The sequence below is a fragment of the Arachis stenosperma genome, chromosome 1 (genome assembly GCF_014773155.1).
Source record: "Arachis stenosperma cultivar V10309 chromosome 1, arast.V10309.gnm1.PFL2, whole genome shotgun sequence".
NCBI lineage: Eukaryota > Viridiplantae > Streptophyta > Magnoliopsida > Fabales > Fabaceae > Arachis > Arachis stenosperma.
Genome location: NC_080377.1, coordinates 3,623,220 through 3,644,136, shown reverse-complemented (window position 1 = coordinate 3,644,136; position 20,917 = coordinate 3,623,220). Strand labels below are relative to the sequence as shown.

The 20,917-nt window shown below is 33.0% G+C and overlaps 3 protein-coding genes across 4 annotated transcripts; 2 read left to right on the top strand and 1 right to left on the bottom strand.

Moving 5' to 3' along the window:
- Positions 1-2,817: 2,817 nt before the first annotated feature.
- LOC130965961 (uncharacterized) lies at positions 2,818-7,456 on the top strand. The gene is made up of 5 exons (XM_057890718.1): positions 2,818-3,037; positions 3,235-3,279; positions 3,379-3,467; positions 3,768-3,842; positions 6,793-7,456. The coding sequence occupies exons 1-5, from the start codon at positions 2,938-2,940 to the stop codon at positions 6,853-6,855; spliced, it is 372 nt and encodes a 123-aa protein (XP_057746701.1). The 5' UTR covers positions 2,818-2,937; the 3' UTR covers positions 6,856-7,456.
- Positions 7,457-10,211: 2,755 nt separating this feature from the next.
- On the top strand, positions 10,212-17,103 carry LOC130965172 (ABC transporter C family member 3-like). Its single transcript, XM_057889924.1, has 10 exons — positions 10,212-12,895; positions 13,112-13,198; positions 13,307-14,008; positions 14,172-14,336; positions 14,580-14,871; positions 14,970-15,184; positions 15,603-15,908; positions 15,987-16,050; positions 16,414-16,653; positions 16,755-17,103. Exons 1-10 carry the CDS (start codon positions 10,535-10,537, stop codon positions 16,865-16,867), a joined length of 4,545 nt encoding a protein of 1,514 aa, XP_057745907.1. The 5' UTR covers positions 10,212-10,534; the 3' UTR covers positions 16,868-17,103.
- A 626-nt stretch (positions 17,104-17,729) lies between these two features.
- LOC130965188 (protein spotted leaf 11) lies at positions 17,730-19,971 on the bottom strand. Of its 2 annotated transcripts, XM_057889929.1 has the most exons (3): positions 19,789-19,971; positions 18,965-19,680; positions 17,730-18,792 (listed from the first exon to the last, which is right to left on the bottom strand). In XM_057889929.1, exons 2-3 carry the CDS (start codon positions 19,611-19,613, stop codon positions 18,044-18,046), a joined length of 1,398 nt encoding a protein of 465 aa, XP_057745912.1. In that variant the 5' UTR covers positions 19,614-19,680; positions 19,789-19,971; the 3' UTR covers positions 17,730-18,043. The 2 variants fall into 2 exon arrangements, with proteins under 2 accessions (XP_057745912.1, XP_057745908.1); XM_057889925.1 differs by having other exon boundaries at positions 18,965-19,965.
- Between the last annotated feature and the right edge of the window lie 946 nt (positions 19,972-20,917).

Below are 20,917 nucleotides of genomic sequence, written 5' to 3'. Positions count from 1 at the left end.
TAATATTAAGCAAACTAAATATATTTTTCTTGGATAAATTTTTAATATTTTATAATAAAAAATATTTAATGGAGTCAAATTTTGGCTCTTCATTATATTTATTTAATTTATTTAATTTGTTAAGCACTAAATTAACGAAGAAAAAATAATTTTATTTTAACATTGCTACAGTATATTAACTTTTAATGATAATAAATTTATTTACTAAAATTGAATTGATGTATTTTATTAGTGTTTTTATATATTCATTATTGATTAATATTTATATTTGGTATTTTTTTTTCATTTCTATACGGTGAGAAGTGTCTGAATCAACAAAAAAAAATTAGTGGGGTCAAATTTATTTTTTGAGTGGGGGCAATATATTATTTTTATATATTCTACATGAAGTTTCATAAAAATTTAATGGGGGCACTTGCCCCCACATAGTTAAAGGTAGATCCGTCCCTGGATACAGAATATATAAAATTGAACTTTTAAATATTTTTTAAAATATATAAGTTATAATTTATTGATATAGAATTATAGACTATGTTCTTATTATTTGAGCCAGTCGGCTCGTGAGTTTTCGATGAGTCGAGCTTGAGTTTAAGAAATATGCTTGATTGTTAATGAGTTGTGTCGTGAATCAAGCTCAATTTTCATGAGTCGAGCTTGAACTTGGTTTAGCTCGACTCACTTCTAACCCTAATAACAATTGTTATTACTATAACATAATAGTTTTAAAACATATTTAGTATATATTTTTAAATATTTATAAAAGCTTTTTTTAATTTATAATATTTAATATTTAAAATAAAATATAAAATAAAAATTAATCGATATTGAAATTTTTAGAACAGTTATTAAACTGTTCCGAAAACATACTATAATTTCCTATAAAGTAGACCTTATATAACTCAATATAAAAATATTATGAGAGATGCTATATATACAAGTCTTTTTGGTATATAAATTGGCCCAAATTTAACAAAACGACTTTCAGTTTAGATTTCGTGTAAACACACGTTTCCCTAATTCTTGAATAACATAAACGGTTATTTTCCCTCAATCAAAACCGCAATGCTCAAAATTCAAATAAGGATCAAAATATCTCAAAATCGTCGTGAAAAGTGAAAGAAATTGCAAAGTTGAATTCGAAAAGAATTATGAGAAGACGAAAAAGAAGAAGCAGCAGAATATGAGGAGGAGGAAAAGAAAGAACTTTGAATTATGCAGAACTTATCAACACATATACACCGAAAACTTTTAAACAATATACTAAAATATCTTTTTGTTACACCCAAATTTGTTGCAAATACATAAAAATATTTTCTCTAATGCTGCATTTTTTTCTTATTTATTTCTTTCTTTTAGTTGAATGAATGTAAGTTCATCCTCTTCCAAGTAATTTTACAGCATTATGTGTTTCTTCTTCTTCTTTGTTTGATATTTTTTATTTTTATTATTGTTAAGAGAGTAAAACATAAGAAACTTGAGAAGATAAAACAAAAAGGAAAAGATGAATGAGAAAAAAAGAAGAAGATGGTGATGTTGATGAAAAAAAAAAGAAGAAGAAGCAGCAGAAGATGAGGAGGAGAAAGATGAAGAGTTTTAAATTATGCAGAACTTATTAGCACACATACACCGAAAATTTTTAAACAATACACTCAAATATCTTCGTGTTACGCCTAAATTTACTGCAAATATAGGAAAATATTTTCTTCTAATGCTGTATTTTTTTTCCTTCTTCTTTTCCTTATTTCTTTCTTTCTTTTAGTTGAATGAATGTAAGTTCATTCTCTTCCAAGTAATTTTGTACCATTATGTGTTTCTTCTTCTTCTTTGTTTGATTTTTTTTTCTTATTAATAGAGTAAATCAAGAAGAAACTTGAGAAGATAAAACAAGAAAAAAAAGAAGATGATGATGATGATTAAAAAGAAGAAGAAAAAGCAGTAGAATATGAGGAGGAGGGAGACGAAGAGTTTTGAATTATGCAGAACTTATCAACACACATACACCGAAAATTTTTAAATAATACACTCAAATATCTTTGTGTTACGCCAAAATTTGCTGCAAATACAGAAAAATATTTTCTTTAATGCAGAACTTTTACATTACATTCAATTCAAACTATCAACGATGAACAACAATTTTCACAAACAAAAATAACATTATTCATCTACAGAATCATAAACTACTAACGAAAACATTAACTAGAATCGAACCACACCTCAGCTACTTGATTGGATTCAAAACAATAATAAACTTCGTTCTAGTTCAATTGACAATCTCAATTTGAATTATTCATTATCTTCAACAACGAGATAACTATTCAAAACTGATTTTAGAACTTGATTTCAAAAATGTAGAGAACGAACGAAGAGAAATGCAGAGAACGTAGAGATGGAAGAAAACGTAAATTGAAAATGTTGAGAATATTCGAACAAAAACGAAATCATTTTGAAAAAGGCAGTTATATTTATATATTCACGCGTTAATTGAAAATTTAATTAGATTAAGAGGCATATGAGGTGAATTAGAGTAAAATGATTTGTATAAAAAAATGACTTTTACGTAGAGAATAATTAAAATATTATTTATATATTAAAATTAATTATCACATATTAATATATATTATTTAATTTATTTTTAATATATATATATATATATTTTATAATAATAATTAATTTTAGTATATGTAAACAAAGCAATCAAATGAGGCCAGATAAGCATAAACACCACAAATCTCGTACCCTTCAAATAAGCTTACCCTTTCATTAAAAGCTTTGTTTAATCTCTACCTAAAATAAATAAATAAAGGAAAAAACAAAAAACAAAAACTTTATCACTTACAGCATAGAACACACCGCTTGTATTCTATAGTGTTCTGGGTGTGGAACCTCTGAAGCTTCTTCCTCAGTTTCAGAATTACAAGCTCCTATCTTTCTAAAATAATGGCTTCACTTTCTCTCAACATGGTTTCAGTTCCACCAAGAACAACAACAATCTCATGCACAAGAACAAGGGTGCCTTCACTTCCTTTCTCATTCACTAGTAGGTTGACTCACCACAGCACTTTCTGGTTTTCTTGGTTGTTGAAAGAGTACAACATTGGGTTTTGCAAAGTACCATTTTGAGTGTTCTTATGTAACATGCACTAATTTGCTTAGGTTTAGTTTTTCATGAATCAAATGACACTCAATTTTGTTATTTTTATGCTTTTTTGGTGCTTGTGTGAAAATTGATTTCAGGGAGGAGATTAACTATTAGAGCAACAGAAACCGATACAAATAATGGTAATTTGTGCTTTCTTGAGTTACCATTTTGATGTTCCTTTTTCAATTGGTCATGTTTTTCTTTCTTTGTTGGGGAGGTGGGGGGTTGGGATTGAGCAGTTAAGTCTCAGGCACCGGATAAGGCTCCGTCGAAAGACGGTTCATGCATCAACCAGCTTCTTGGTATTAAAGGAGCTGCTCAAGAATCAGTGAGTTAATCAACTGTGTGTTTTTTGTTGAGTTGTGATGGTTAGAAATTTGGGTTTAAATTAGATTTAATAAATAAAGCTTGATTAGCACCACAATTTCATGCACATTTTGCTTATATAATATTTGTACATTATGAGTTATATAGTTTTAACTCATAACCTGATTTAGTTAATTCATTGGCTTGGTTATGTCTATCTGCTGATCTTGATTCATGATTTGATCATGTTTGATTTGTTTCTAAATCATCATTCTATGATTGAACTGTCTTTGACAAGTTCTTAATCATTTTATTGCTGCAGGTGGGCTGGTCAGGCTTTGTTTGGGACACTCACATCCGACATTATTGTCCTGACGTTGCTATACAGCATTCGAAGGTTCTTTTTCGTTTCAATGTACATTGTACTCTCTCTGGAAATTATTCATCATACTAAACCATTATTGTGTATCTTTATTATTTGTGTGTTGTAACCTTGATGACAGTTAAATTTAGTTTTGCAAGATAGAGTTAAAATAAAAATGCATTTAAAACTATAACGTCGATATTACAATAGGTCTAAATCATATTAAGAGACCACTTTGATAAAAGATACTAAAAATATCTTTTTAAAAGATGTTTATATATGTAATAATATTATTGGATATCTTTATTAAATCGGTTAATATTTTATTTTTTAATAAATCAGAACAAAATTGGATTATTATAGCAGTAATACTAAACCTAATTGTCCGCATTCGATTTGATCCGATCGATTTACGCAATTTGAACTGAATTATGTTTAAATTTTTTGATAAAAAGATAAATATATCCTTAATTTTTGTTTAAAAAAAAAAAAACTATAATCTAGTGAATTTTGTAAATTGGTCGATTCGAACGAATCTAATAGCAATTCGGTTTATTATTATTGTTATAAAAAAATTAATTTTATTTTAATTTGTTAATAAATTTAAAAATAATCGATTCATTAATACGTTCAATAATAATATAATACATAAATATCTTTAAAAAAAAGTTTTACGTGTCTTAGCTTCCTCTGTCGTATTAAGCCATGCTTTTGTCAACAATAGTGTCTACTCTCTACATTCCAGATGGTCCTTTTGACATTTTTGGTACACTCACAAATCAATGTATATAAGAATTGGATTTATTAGGGTAACAGAATTGTTAAAAGTCAAACTGCCATTTATATGAAATTGACGGTCTAGAAGGTGGCTGATGATTTATAATTTAAAAACGTAAATATCTAAAATCCCGCCTCTCTCACTATCCGATCCCCGCTCTTTCCCTATCTTCCCTCACTCCTTTCCCGCCTCTCCCACTCTTTCTCTCTCTTCCCCATTTTCTTCCTTAAAATCCCTAATCCCTCCATTTCTTCACATCTCTCTCTCTCTCTCTCTCTCTCACAGCCGTTGCCATGAACCGAAGGGTTAGAACAACCATTTCTCAACACCACCACAACTTCCACAAGTACCTAAAACCGGGTGCCCTAGCTCGACTCCGCGATTCGCGCATCATCAGCGCCAGATCTCACCGGATCGGCTCCATCTGCCAGATCCCTCTCCGTCGCACTTCTCCTTCCTCCCCGTTGCATACTCCGCAGGACACCGCCGCCGCTCAGCCTCAGGCCAACGCTGCTGCTTCCTTTGACGGTTTCCCGTTCTTCGTTGCCAGAATCTACGGACCTCGCTGTCCGCAGCGGAAGAAGCTCATGGCCGCCAAGTCCGTTATGTTCGTTCCCGTCAGTCCCGCCGCCGACTCTTCCGATCTGGTCATTGACTCCTTCGGCAGTGACTTCATCGTGGCCAATTGAAAACGTTGTTTCGTTTCTGATTTTTTTGTTTCTCGGCTATAGTATGTAGAGTGGTTTAGATGTGTAGATCGACGTGCTCTTTGTAGTACTTCTGTTCGATTATATGTGCAAAAGAATTGTTTAGATAGGGTTCAAACTCAAATTAATAAAGTGCGATCATGATGATTGAATTTGAATGGTCGATAGATTCGATTCTGAGGAAAATTGGAATTGCAATCTCTGATTTCGGTATTTTCTTTATAATGCAGATCCTCGTAAGGGGTTTAAGATCTCAACAGTATGCTTCTTTATAAGCATTTACTAATATTTGTTTGATGATCAATTGACTTATGATAGGTTCATGTTGAATTTATTATGTTCTGATGCCACTAGTAATTAGCGATAATAGTTGTATTTATTTTGCCACTTGTCCGTGACGGTTTTCTCGTGTTTATTAATGTGATAGAGTTATTACTGTTATAATAATGTTGAATTTACTGCTATTTATGTTGACCTAGGGAGTTTATATGTTATTTTAACTTTTTCTTTTCTCCATCGTGAAATGACATTCTGATTTCTCTGAAAAAGCTGGTATGATATAACTTGATTAACTTTACTCTTGTCCTGCTATTACATGAAAGCTTTACTCAGGTTAGAATTCTAGGGTTCTTTTTTTCTGAGAATTTTTTCCCTTTCCCCTAATCTGTTTTTTGTTTTTTGTTTTTGTTTTTAATTTATACTGCATTATTTGTGTTAAAAATCCTATATATTTGAACCATTGTAAATTTGTAATAATGTGTCTTCCGTGGTCTGCATTTCTACTACAGTCTTCAGTTATGGAAGAAATTTAACTATATATGCCTGGAGATTGTAGAGATTTTGCTTGAACATGAATTGCACAAGGGTAGAAGCAATAACTCTCACATTGAGGTACATGAAAATTTGATCCTAACTTAATACGTTATTTCACTAAGATGTTTGATACGTTAATATACTGTGTAATCAATAAAACCAGGACATGTAAACCAATTATACGAACAGGGGTTTCTTTACAACTAATTTAGCAAGAGCTGAAGATTTCTTCTTTAAGTAGTTTCTTTGGTGAATCATATTCCCTAACAAGCTTACAGGATCAAATGAAAAGAAATCATATTAAGATTTAAAAGAAACACAATGAAGGGCTGCAGGCTACAAAGATAAAAGAAAAGACATACCTGCGTTGGTTAAGAACCAGAGCTATGTCACCATTGAGGATTAAAGTTATTCTATGAGCAATGTAATAACTGTGCATTTTTGAATCTTGCTTTGCTATTTTATTTCAGGTGTGAATTCTTGTTAGAGTGAACATTTTGTGTGTCTGTGCATCTTTTGCTGGCTTCAGTACATGAATACGAGAATATATTCTGTATGCATATATCATTTTTATGGGAGTATTCTCTCCATTTTGCTTGAATTTCTTGGGTGAATACATCTAGGTGGTAAAATGGTACATAATATATACATGGTGAACCTATAACATTTTTTTTTCACATCTCAGATATACTGGCATGCTATCTTAAGTATACAACAGGTGATCTTTATACTTTTTTGCCTCAACTAAGCAACAAAATCCACAGCTAATGAATGTGGGAAGGATGGAAAACTCTACATGATGGTGCATAGCTTGCTAATGTTGTTGGTTCTGTGAGTTGTATTTAGTTGTAGAGGAGGAGCCTTGAAGAAACAGTTATGTTTTCTCTGTGGAATCTCAAGGTCATAGGTTCAAGTTACGGAATCAGTCATTGACGGTTAGATCAAGTCAGATTGCCTACATTACACTCATTGCCTTCCCAGATCTTGTCTAACGCGGGATTCTTGTTTTTTTTGCAATTTGTATTCAGAAGGTGCGATCTGTGTATTAGTTTCTAATTTATGCTGTTTTCAATTGTGAACTTCGACCCCCACAATGTTAGTTTTTAAACTAACAAGTTTGGTTTTGATAGGTTTGTACAGTACAGAGGGTATAGAAAATGTGGATGTTTTGGTGCGCAAAGCATGTAATATTGTAATGTATCACTGATGATCTTCATAGCAATATTAGAGTGGTGACTCAAGAAGTATAAAAGGATATATGTAATGTGTGTTTGTTATGGGTATTGTATTGTATTAAGGACAGGCGAAGTCTATGGTGTAGATGCCAAAAGACATTCACACATGTAGAAGTAACGTGTTTTGCTTAAGTGATATTTGGCGTCTTTTTTTGGGACTATTAAAATTTGATGTTTGCTATTGGTGTTCTCTTTCATGATGTACAGTAAGAATACTGCAACTTTCAGCTTTTGTCTAATTAAATATAATAATTATATTGTTAAATTTTAATAACATTCATTTTTTTGTCACATAATAGGCCGAATAAAAAATTGAACAATGCATTCAGTTGGGCTAATAAATCTGCCCAAGCATAGCTTTCTCTGTTTTTCTTTTTTCTTTTTTCTAATTATGCACAGTAACAGTATCAAGTGCAAAATAAAACCATGAAACATATTGTTTGGTTCCTTTATTAAATTTACTCATCTAACAATTATTTTTCTGATTATAAAAATAGACTTTATAATGTCACGACTCCTTTCAAGAAATATATAACGGTCATAAAGTTGTTAAATTTTAAAGATAAAAAATTTTAATTTTCTAATCATACTTATAAAAAATTATATTAAAATCAGAGAAAACATAGAAGAAAATATAGAATTTTAGTTGAATAATATAAAATTGTACGACCTTGAAAACATAGGTTATATCATCATAAAATGTGTGTGTTTGCTTCTCATGTTTTATTTATCTTAGTAAAATTTAGATTAAATTTTCATACCATGATTTTCACCGTATTAGTTCTTCAAAATCAAAATTCACTAAATTAATTTTTGAGATTAAGCTCTAAGCATTATATTAGTTCCTGGTGTTGAGTCAATGAACAAAATATTTAGTTAGCTCTGATTTTCTATGTCAGACATGAGACTAAATCTTGGTTTAGTAAAAAGGTTTTTAAGAGGTGACAAGCTCCTCTGTGTTTGGTAAATAAAAAAGACCATGTGCTTGTGCAGTTTTTAAAAGATCGAAATATTTTTAAAAGCAATTAAGTTAGAATTTTTTAAAGTTGGCTTGTACTTTTCAAAATTTAAAAATTTAATATAACCTCATATATTAACTAATTTTTAAATTTAACGCTTAAATTTATGTCTTTTATAATATTTTTAAATTTTAAAAGTTATTTTACCAAACATAATTGTTATTATTTGTGTTTATTAAAAATTATTTTTAATTTGATTTACCAAACATAAATGCTACAATTTTTAAAAGTAAAAGTTTTATCAAACTAAGCCTAAATGATGTTGTTTCTTTTTGGCACTTAAACAAGACAAAAACGAGGGATTTTATGAGAATAAGGAGAGATTAAATGGTTTTCACATCGTATAAATTCTTTTTCATCTTCACACTTTTACTTTGTTTAAGTGACAAAACGAAATGACTTGATTTAGGGTTTGTTTGGGTGAACTTATAAGAAAAGATCTTTTTTTTGAGTTATCTTCTTTTAAAGATCTTATGGAAAAATAAAAGCAATTTTATGTTTAGGTATTTCATGCAAAAGATCTTTTTATTTATCAATTATGTTTTGGTATAATAATATAAAAGTACTTTTTTGTTTATTTATTATATGAAATATTTTTTTTAAGAAATTTTTTTTTAAAAAAGATGTAAATTATAGGTTTTTAAAAAAGATGTTCTTTTTTTTTATTTTTCTAGTGTTTTTATTTTTACTACTAAAAATTTTTCAAACACGCTAAAGAATAAAAAAAGATCTTTTTTATTGAATTTTTTTAATCAAAATAATAGTATAATCAAAAAGTACTTTGTTAATTTAGTGCTAGAAAGAATCTAAGAATTAATATAATGTCTAAAATTAGATTTTGGAAACTAGTATAATAAATTTTAGATTTAAGAAACTAAAATGGTAAAAGCTATTTGAAAATCATTCTAGAGATTTAGTATAAAATATTTATGTATTTCTCTTTAAAGTTCAAGTAATTATTGTTAAAAAATTTTATGTGTTTGATTTTTTTGTCTTTTAAAAAATTTAAGTGTTTATTTAAAAAAAATTGTGTTTATCGTTAAAATTTTTTTAATTTCTGCTTTAACATAAATAAATTTTATGCTTATTTTTTTATAAAATTTATGTATTTATTATTAATAAATCTTTATATTTGCTTCTTATTTTTCTTTTAAAAAATGTATGTTTATTTTAAAACAAAATTTTTGTATTTATGTCACAAAAAAAAGATATTTCTTTCAAGTAAGTAATAATAAATAGGATAGAATAGAATAAAATTTAAACTGAACTTTAATTTTACCTATGGGTTTAAGCTCCTTAATCCAAATGCTACATGTATTTAAATTTTTTCAATCTAATTCTATTTAACTTAATGTGTAAAAAATTTATTTTCATTCAAACAGAATGTCTAGTCTTTTCATATTTCATAATATTAAATATTTTTTTCTAAAGATAATAGGTTAAATAAAAGGTAAAAAATTTTCAAAAATACTACACTGAAGGTATTCATCTAATGGTACATAGTTGAAAATGATGGCAAGTAATTGAGAATTACGATCAGTTGTTGATGCAGTTCACTATGTTCAAAAGTCGTTAAGACTAAGACAATCACGAAGATAACTCTAAGACTATGCGTCTTTAATTTTAGAATAATCGATCAAACAATGAGTGACTGTTTCCGTTACTTTATAATATTAAATATTATTTATGTATAATTAGCAAATTAAATTATTAGTTTATTAGCGCTAAGTATTTGTGAAAAAAACTTTCCATTTTATGAATTTTCCAACACATGGAAGACTTTCCTTCTCTTTTTCTTTAAGGAGAAGAAAGAAAGAAAGAAAGATAGAAAACGCAACCTACAAAGTTGGCGCTACTCTCCTGGAGTGAAGAGTAATGCGGAAATGTATTGCGTTGAAAGCAACGTGATCATCTTCCCATCATTGCTTCATTCATCTCCAACGGCATTCATCAATTTTCTGACGTCATCTTTTCCTTGTCTTCAGTATTTCCTTCCAAACTCAAACCTCTCTTTACTCGTCACTTCTCTCTTTAATAACTTCCACTCTTCCATTTTGGACCAAAAGTCAACAAGTCAACCATTTCCACTGAAAAATCTTCTCCTCCTTCTTCGTTTTGCTTCACAGTAAGCTTAGGTACTCAGTTTCTCTAATCTCACTATTCCTCCATAATCATGCACCTTGCAACTGTTGATGATTTTCTCCTCCAACCGCTTTTCACGCGTTATGTATCTGCTTCGTTGAACCTAATTCTGTTAATTGCGCTGCTTCTGTCATGGATATGGGAGAAAGTTCATGCGAATGTGAACCATAGAGAAAACAATGAAAGAATTCGATTACGTAGTGGTGGATTCTTGTACTTCAAACAAGGTCCACTTTTTAGCTTAGCTATTTGTGTGTTCAACCTTGTGCTGTGCTTGCTAACCTACTTTTACTTGTATAAAAATGATGGTGGTACTGGTTCCTCAAACGAAGTTATTGTTGCAATTTCTGATTTTGCTCTTAGATTACTTGCTTGGGCTGTTGTTTATGGTTATTTGCAATTTGGAAGCTCCGGTTCTTGGGGACATTTCCCCTCAAGTTTCTTGAGGATTTGTTGCTGGGTATATGCTGTTGTTTCCTTTTGTTGCATTATAATAGACTTTATAATCTATGAAAAGCAAGCTTTCTTGCCGATTATGTATCTTGTTTCCGATATAAGTGCTTTTATTAGTGCTTTATTTCTGTGTTATTTGGGGTTTCCCCGAAACCATGTTGTTAAGAATGCCCCTCTTGAAGAAGCCCTTTTGAATGATGAATCTTTGGTGAGGAACGGTTGTAATCGCAATGAAACCAGAGGAGATGGAAATTCATTGAGCTATTACAATGCTGGATTCTTTAGTTTTCTTACATTCTCTTGGTTGAGTCCATTGATATCTCTAGGCAATAACAAGGCTTTAGATATCGAGGATCTTCCTGTTCTTCATATCAATGATAGTGCCTATGGGGCTTTTCCAAATCTTAGAGACAAGCTTGAGTCACAATGTGGTGATGATGGGAAAGTAACCACTTTTAAGTTGGTTAAGGCAATGTTCTTGTCAACATGGCAGCTGATCTTACTGTCAGCCTTATTTGCATTCGTGTACACTTGTGCTTCTTATGTTGGTCCTTATTTGATTGATTTCCTTGTTCAATACCTCAATGGGGAGCAAATGTTTGAAAACGAAGGCTATGTTTTGGTATTGGCATTTGCTGTTGGTAAGTTTGTGGAGTGCCTCTCGCAGAGACATTGGATGTTCAGGTTCCAGCAGATTGGGGTTAGGATACAATCAATGTTGGTGGGGACGATCTATGCTAAAGGTTTGAAGCTTTCGTGTAAATCGAAGGATGCTCATAGTAGCGGAGAAATCGTGAACTTGTTGACTGTTGATGCTTCAAGGGTTGGTGAATTTTGTTGGTACATGCATGATCCATGGGTGGCTGTTTTGCAAGTTGCTTTGGCCTTGTTGATTCTGTATCGGAGTGTTGGGCTTGCTTCGATTGCTGCTTTTGTTGCCACCGTAATTGTGATGTTGCTAAACATGCCAGTGGCATCATTGCAAGAAAAATACCAAAATAAGTTAATGGAGTTCAAAGACAAACGAATGAAGTCAACGTCTGAGATCTTAAAGAATATGAGGATTCTGAAACTGCAAGCTTGGGAGATGAAGTTCTTAGAGAAGATCATTCAGCTTAGGAAGGCTGAGGAGATATGGCTAAAGAAATTTGTCATTGGTTCAGTGATTATTAGATTTCTCTTCTTTAATGCCCCAACTTTTGTTGCTGTGGTTACTTTTGGTACATGTGTTCTTATGGGCATACCACTTGAATCAGGGAAGATCTTATCTGCACTCGCAACTTTCCGAATTCTTCAAATTCCCATATATAGCCTCCCTGACACAATTTCAATGATAGCACAAACTAAGGTCTCACTTGATAGGATCACATCATTTCTTTGTCTAGATGACTTGCAAGCCAATGCAGTAGAGAAACTTCCGCATGGTAGTTCTGATTTAGCAGTTGAAGTTATAGATGGAAATTTCTCATGGGATTCCTCTTTCTCTAGTACTACTCTGGCGAACCTAAATCTCAAAGTTTTTCATGGCATGAGGGTTGCTGTTTGTGGCACTGTTGGATCTGGAAAGTCAAGTTTACTTTCTTGTGTGATTGGTGAAGTCCCAAAGCTATCTGGGACCATTAAAGTGTGTGGAACAAAGGCTTATGTTTCTCAGTCGCCATGGATACAAAGTGGTAAGATAGAAGATAACATACTATTTGGCAAAGAGATGGACAGGGAAAAGTATGAGAAGGTACTAGAAGCATGTTCCTTAACAAAAGACCTAGAGGTTCTATCATTTGGTGACCAGACTATTGTTGGTGAGAAAGGAATCAATTTGAGTGGTGGACAGAAGCAAAGATTACAAATAGCTCGCGCTCTTTACCAAGATGCTGATATATACCTGTTTGATGACCCTTTCAGTGCTGTGGATGCTCATACAGGATCTCATCTTTTTAAGGTCTTATTTTTCTATACTTTGAATTCTTTTGCTTTTAGTGCAATTATTTCTAATCCCCGTATAAATTCTGTCATTGTTGCTTGCATTGTTGATCAAGTAGAAATTTCTGAAATATTGATCATATGTTTATTGTTAATTAAGTACAAATTTTTGAAATATTGATAATATGTTTGCACAAACGTTATCTGATTTTACATTACTGCTTTATTGCTTTAGGAGTGTATACTCGGCCTTTTACAAACAAAAACTGTGATATACATTACTCATCAGATAGAGTTCTTACCTGATGCTGATCTAATATTGGTGAGTTATTATTATTATTATTTTCTTTTACAGGTTCTCATGTTCATGAATTCACATTTAATTTACTTCTCTCTGACTTTTTGTCTGTCTTGCTTATAATTTATTTAGGTCATGAAAGATGGAAGGATAACTCAGTCTGGAAAATACAATGACATTCTCAAGTCAGGCACTGATTTTATGGAACTCGTAGGGGCACATCAGGAAGCTTTGTCTTCAATTAAATCTTTAGAGAGAAGGACTTCAAGTAAATCTTTAGAGAGAAGGCTTTCGAGTAAATCTTTTGAGAGAAGTCCCACGTCTAAGACATTAGGTCTCACCGTGGAGGATAGTGATTCACTAAGTTCTTTTGGAGAGCAAGACTTGGAAAACATTGATGATCAAAATGGTAAACCAGACGAAATAGTTGATAAAAAAGGCCAACTTGTTCAAGACGAAGAACGAGAAAAGGGTAGAGTTGAGTTTAAAGTCTACTGGAAATACATGACAACAGCATATGGAGGTGTTCTTGTACCCTTCATATTACTTTCACAAATACTTACTGTAGCTTTGAATGTTGCGAGTAATTACTGGATGACTTTGGCAACTCCAGTTTCTGCAACTGCAGAAGCTGCTGTTGGAAGTGTTACGCTTATGGCTGTCTATGCTGCTTTAGCAATTGGAAGTTCCATTGGCAACCTTGTCAGATCAATGCTTACTGTGATATCTGGATATGTGACTGCAACCATACTCTTCAATAAATTGCATATGTGCCTTTTTCGAGCACCAATGTCATTTTTTGATGCCACCCCAAGTGGGCGAATCCTTAATAGAGTATGTCCTAATAATTGATAATGCTTTGCTTGCTATTTTTGAGGAGACAAGTTCTTTGCTATATCAGAGTTTTGTTGATTACCTTACCTTTTTGATGTATCTCTTCTTTTTAATTCTTGAATAGAATTGTTTGTCTAAACTTTAGTTCTGATTTTTGTTGTAGGCTTCAACAGACCAAAGTGCAATAGATATTAACATTCCAAATATATTATGGGCAGTTACCTTCAATCTGGCTTTCGTCTTGGGAAGTATTGCAGTGATGTCTCAAGCTGCATGGCAAGTGTTTATTGTATTTATTCCGGTGGTCGCAGCATGCATTTGGTACCAGGTAGTTTTCTAAATTAGCTCAAAACAAACCTGATGTTTATTTTTATTCTTATTCCTCCTCCATGTTTTTCTGATGTACGTTTACATCATGAATCAAATGTTTAAAAGTGCATTGAATTTTATTGCTTGTTCTCGAAAGTTCTTAGACGTAGAAAAAGAAAAATGCATATGAATCTTACTGATGATATTGTACAAAACATAGCAGTATGTATGGTAAAAATATAAGTAAGTTGATATTGTGCAGCAATACTATTCAGCATCGGCACGGGAATTGGCACGGTTAGTTGGTATATGCCAAGCTCCAGTAATACAACATTTTTCTGAAACCATTTCTGGATCAACAACCATAAGAGCTTTTGAGCAAGAATCAAGATTCGGTGACATAAACATGAAATTGACGGATAGATATTCCCTACCAAAGATGTTTTCTGCTATAGCAATGGAATGGTTGTGTTTCAGATTGGATATTTTATCCTCCATCACATTTGCGTTCTGTTTGATTTTCTTGGTATCTTTTCCAAATGCAATTACTCCTGGTGAGTTGTTCAAAATTCAAAGTACATACATACAACAATCCTTGTGACACTTTGGAAGGAAACCTCATTTTACTAATTCACCTTTATCTTTTGTCAAGGCATTGCGGGGTTGGCTGTGACGTATGGGCTCAATTTAAATTCACAAGTGGTTAATATAGTTTGGTTTCTTTGCCAATTGGAGAACAAAATTATATCTGTAGAAAGAATTTTTCAATACACCTCCATCCCAAGTGAACCTCCTCTTGTCATAGAAGACAACCAACCTGATCCTTCATGGCCACCATTCGGGGAGGTTCATATCCAAGATCTACAGGTACCCACAAAGAGTTACTCACTTGTTTTGTTTCAAAGCGACTGCAACTACTCGTCATGAATCATCTCTCTTAAAAGTTTTAAAATTTTTTGTAGAAGCATATGAATGAGTTTATATCTTAACAACATGTGCTCTTACACATGTCCCTTATGGCTTGATGCACTGGCAATGTACAGTTCCTCCTATTTTGTGATGAAATTCGACCTTTTTTTATCTATAAAAATCAGTTTAATAAGGATGGGTATTTAGATTACTTGGCTGTAGAGAACTAGGATCATGCTCTTGACTGTTTCTCTCAAAAACTTAAGCTATTATTGCGGGGTCACATGGATGACTTTTTGTGTTGACTATACTGTTATTTGGTTCATGACTTTTATGTGGTAGAGTGAGATCATTAATTAGACTTTGTGTGATTTAGGTCAGGTATGCTCCTCACTTACCACTTGTATTACGTGGACTTACTTGCACTTTCGCTGCTGGAGCAAAAAATGGCATTGTGGGAAGAACTGGAAGCGGGAAAACAACTCTAGTGCAAACACTTTTCCGGCTTGTTGAGCCAGTTGCTGGAAAAATATTGATTGATAGCATCAATATATCTTCAATTGGAATTCATGATTTAAGATCCAAACTAAGCATTATTCCACAGGATCCAACAATGTTTGAAGGGACTATAAGGAACAACTTAGATCCACTGGAAGAATACACAGATGAACAAATTTGGGAGGTAATATGGTTTGCCTTTGACACTTTGAAGAACTGATCTTTTTATTAACATACTAATATGCTTCGGAAAATATTTTAGGCTTTAGATATGTGCCAACTTGGAGATGAAGTAAGGAAGAAAGAAGAGAAGCTGGACTCCATAGGTTTGACTTCTCAAAACCTAAAAGATGAATATGATCTTACAAGTCAAATTGTTATGTATATTTATAGCAAGAATATATTATAATCCTTTCTGTTGTTAATATTTGTCACGGTATATGCACATTGATTATGAAGCACATTATCAATATTTGACTATAAATTTGTTTACTTAATAACTAGTTTATGGTGTAAATGCTTTGTTGTTTATTGTGCTTAACATTGTGTGCAGGGTACATTTGGAAAATGCTTAATAGATGTGACATTGAAATATGAGAACAATGGATATATTGAACTAAGTTACAGATATTGTGAATCAAAATAATTATTATATTATATTATATTGCATAACATTATGAATTCTACAGTTACCGAGAATGGCGAAAATTGGAGTATGGGTCAAAGACAGTTGGTCTGCCTTGGCCGCGTCTTACTAAAGAAAAGCAAGATCCTAGTGCTTGACGAGGCTACGGCATCAGTTGATACAGCCACAGATAATATTATTCAGCAAACAGTTAAGCAGAATTTTTCAGGCTGCACAATAATTACAATTGCTCATAGAATAACTTCAATCCTTGACAGTGACATGGTTCTGTTTCTTAACCAAGGCAAGAATCACTTCCCTTCTCTTTCGTTGCCTTTCTCTTTTTTGTTTGCCATACTTTTTCTCTTGCCGGGAACATGAGTTATGTTAATATTGATCCTTCAGGACTTATTGAGGAATATGATTCACCAAAAAAGTTGCTTAAGAACAAATCTTCAGCTCTTGCTCAACTAGTTGAAGAATACACTCGAAGGTCAAACTCTGGTTTTGAAAGTTGAGACACCAGTGAGTTGAACCTTGTGTGGAACCAAATGTCCTGTGGCCTATATTTTAGTGATCTTCACATATTTCATTGTTGTTGAGACTTGTATAGGAATGGATCAATGGAACTTATGTCATGGAATGAATGCTTATGGCTGTAGTAGAAATGTGGAATGAGTAAAAATTCTATTTTATGGATTGTTAATTAATAATAAATTTATAATAGTGACATATGTTAAACCATATACACGTTCATCACATATGTATGGAGAATGAAAAATTGAACTAAGATCATAGCAAAGCTAAGTAAAATGACTATCGGTTCCAACTCTTCTTGATCACAAAAATTCTGACCGAGTTTATGAAAATCCTTAATACAATACAATACCCATAACAAACACAATATAGGACATTACATATATCCTTCTATACTTCTTGAGTCACCACTCTAATATTGCTATGAAGATCATCAGTGATACATTACAATATTACATGCTTTGCGCACCAAAACATCCACATATTCTATACCCTCTGTACTATACAAACCTATCAAAACCAAATTTGTTAGTATAAAAACTAACATTGTGGGGGGTCGAAGTTCACAACTAAAACCAAACTCCTGTTCATATAATTGGTTTACATGTCCTGGTTTTATTGATTACACAGTATATTAATGTATCAAACATCTTAGTGAAATGACATATTAAGTTAGGATCAAATTTTCATGTACCTCAATGTGAGAGTTCTACAATGTTGTTCTGTCATTAAAACTGCTTGATTCTTACGATAACTACCTTAAAAGATAATATTTATTTAGTTTGATCCATCATTGAAATAACAAGAAAGCACCAGCTTTCCTCATCCTTAGACAATAGCAGGTGAAATTTTGGCATCAAAACTATACAAATTCATGCATTTTACCATAAGTACATGGTTCTACAATCATCTTTGTTTGTTTATTCTTTCATAAACATCTTGAAATGTACAGTAGCAAGATATAAAGTTTGTCTTCTTTCTAGTCTATACATGGAAATTTCTATCTTGAAAATGCAGGGGAAAAATAACCCTTGCAGGGGAAAAATAACCCCTCTCCTCATTCTCATGACAATATACATCTATACCATACTATATAATTTATATTTATACAACTAGAGATTCAAACTACTATGAAACACAGAGATCAAAACAAAACCTTAGGTTATTTGATCTGAATTCCAAGCGGGAAGATCAATATTCATTCTTTCAACAGGAGCACGCTCATTCGTTTCACGAAGTTGAGCCAGCCGATTCTGCATGCTTCTGAATGAAGGAACATCAATTATATGAGATACACTATCATGGTACAATGGATCTTCATAAAAATTGACAAGAGCCTCAGCTGCATTATCCCTTAGTTCCTCAAAATCGTCATGCAACAAGTCAATGAAGATTGGAACCACCCCAGCATCGGAAAGTGCAATTCTATTCACCCTATCATAGCTCATCTGAGAAAATGCACCAGAAACATTCTCCTTTACGTCATTGCTTCCACTCCCCAAAAGCTCAACAAGTACCGGAATCACGCCTGAATCGCGCACCACTGGTATTGAGTGGTTGTAAGTTGATAGATCCCACACCACATTAGCAGCTGCAGCCTTCGCCTCATTATCACCATCTCTCATAATCCTTACTAAGTGCCCAACAATTTCGATGGCGTTAGCCTCATCAACAGCCAACACGCAAAATGCATCCTCCGCGATGTCCTTACCAGAAGGATCGCCTCCTTCAAGAAGCTCGGAATAAAGGGGGACAGCCCCAGCTTGAGCAATTGACCTAATGCAATCAACATGAGCAGAGATCACACCAAGGGTATTCCCAGCCACAAGCTTCGTGGTGTGATCTCCGCTGCAAAATAGCTCCACAACTGGGAGTATTGCACCCAATTCAACAACAGCCCGCCTACCTATGTTGCACAAACACAGACAATTATTTAATACAACACAATACGTTGCGTAAATACAACAATTTAATGATAGCATCAGTCACAAATTTAGCAAGTATTTGATGCAGACACAAAAAGTGCACAACTGAATACAAATGAAGTATTTGTAATTTGTGCAATCATAGTCGCCTACCTTCTCTTGTAACTCCAAACATTCCAATTGCTTGACATGCCCTCTCTCTGGAGACCATACTACCAACACCAACAGCCTCCACAACATAGTGAAGAGCATCAAGCCTAACTATTTCCCTCCTAACATTGCGCCGCAGCGCCAACAAACTCAGAATCTCCAACAAATACCTTCGAATTCCCCGATCCTCACAAGAACTCAACTTATTTACAATGATACCTAACCCACCAGCAGTAGCAACAACAGCCCTACTTGTGTTACAAAAACCAACCACAACCAACAAGCATTTCACAAGAACTTTCAGAAACATCCCATCAGAATGAGGCAACAAATTCAGAAGCAATTGCGCAGCACCGTTTGCACCCATTTGAGTTACCAACTCGTCACTCCTGCAAGCTATGCACTTCAAGCAATAAGCTGAAGCCATTTGAAGAGAGAAATTGGCAGAATCAATTGAACGGTTATTGTGGCCAAGGATCTCCATAAGAAAGGGTATGGTGCGAGCCAATACATGTTCAGGGGCGTGTTTGGAGTAACGAGCAAGCATGGACATGGCTTTGATTCTCTTGGACTTGGTCCCTGTGGCTATTGCATTCTGAAACTTTCTCAGTTCATTTTCCCAATCAATGTCACCACTTTCACTTTCATCCATTTTTCTTCTCTCTCTTGTTTTTTTCCCCAAAATGACTTGGAACTTCAAGCCCAAATTAATTGTGGGACTAATAGAAAAAGTAGCGATGAAATAACACAATCAAAACCTTCATAAAGTTCTAAAGATAGAGAAGGGCCTGAATTGAAGAGCGATGAATTGAATTTAGGTATCATACCTCTGGAAAATCGAAATTGCGATAAAAAATAATGGTTGGTGCTAAGGAAATCCAACTGAAGCAACGCTTCAGGAAAAGAAGAGGTTCGGTGAGCCATTCTCGGACTCTCAGCAGTGTTGAAAGGGAAAACTCACGTGCAGTTTCCGTCGAGTTGTTTGCTGTGAATCTTGATTTGACATGTTGGGACCAAATTTTTTTGGACTAAATTCTTGTATTACACGTCTATTTAACCAATATAAAAAAAATTAGCCGGTTTTAATTGTATTAGTTATATTTTTTATATTGAAAAATTGTATTATATTAGTCTTTGACATATTTTTTGATGATGTGAATCTTTGGTAACACATGTTACCTTATGGTTTGGTCACGTGTAACGGTATAATAATGTGTCGATTAACGACACGTAGCATGCTGACGTGGATAGTTATGTCACATATCACAATACTATTTTGTCACGTGTTGGATTATGGCATGTGTCACAATGTTATTTGTCTACGTATTATCCACTATGTCATTACTACATATGCACTAAATTGGTCTCTTACTTTGCATCAAACGATTTATTTTAATCCCTAAAATTGAATGTCGTGCATCAAATTAGTCCCTTTATCAATTTTTTCTCTTTTTTTATAAATTCAATTGTTCACAGCACAAGTGCATTAAAGAACGAGTGCTTGACCCAATCTGGTACTGTTATTGAGCCGAACGACCACAGAGGAAGCAGAATCAAAGTTGTCATGGTTCCGAATCCTAAAGTGGCGCCAATATTTGACTGATCGAGTAAGTAGGAAAATTTATGTGAAATGTCACATAATGTGTCTATTTAGTACGACGTTATTTAGTGACAAGTATGGAATAAGTTTGGCATTTATACAAGCCTCAGCCTCAACTCTCTTCCTTGTGAACAACGCATTTAACCTGTAAAAAGTTGCCTTAATAAGGGCTAGCTGTGACGGAAAGATTGTGTTCCTCTTTCAATACTTTGTTAATGCACTCTACTAGGTTGGTGGTCATATGGCCCCAGTGATATCCACCATCATATGCCAAGGAATACTGTTGTCGAGGGATATTGTCCAGCTAGTGCTTGTAAGCTTCTTCCCGCTCACATAATCTCTGGTAATACATATTG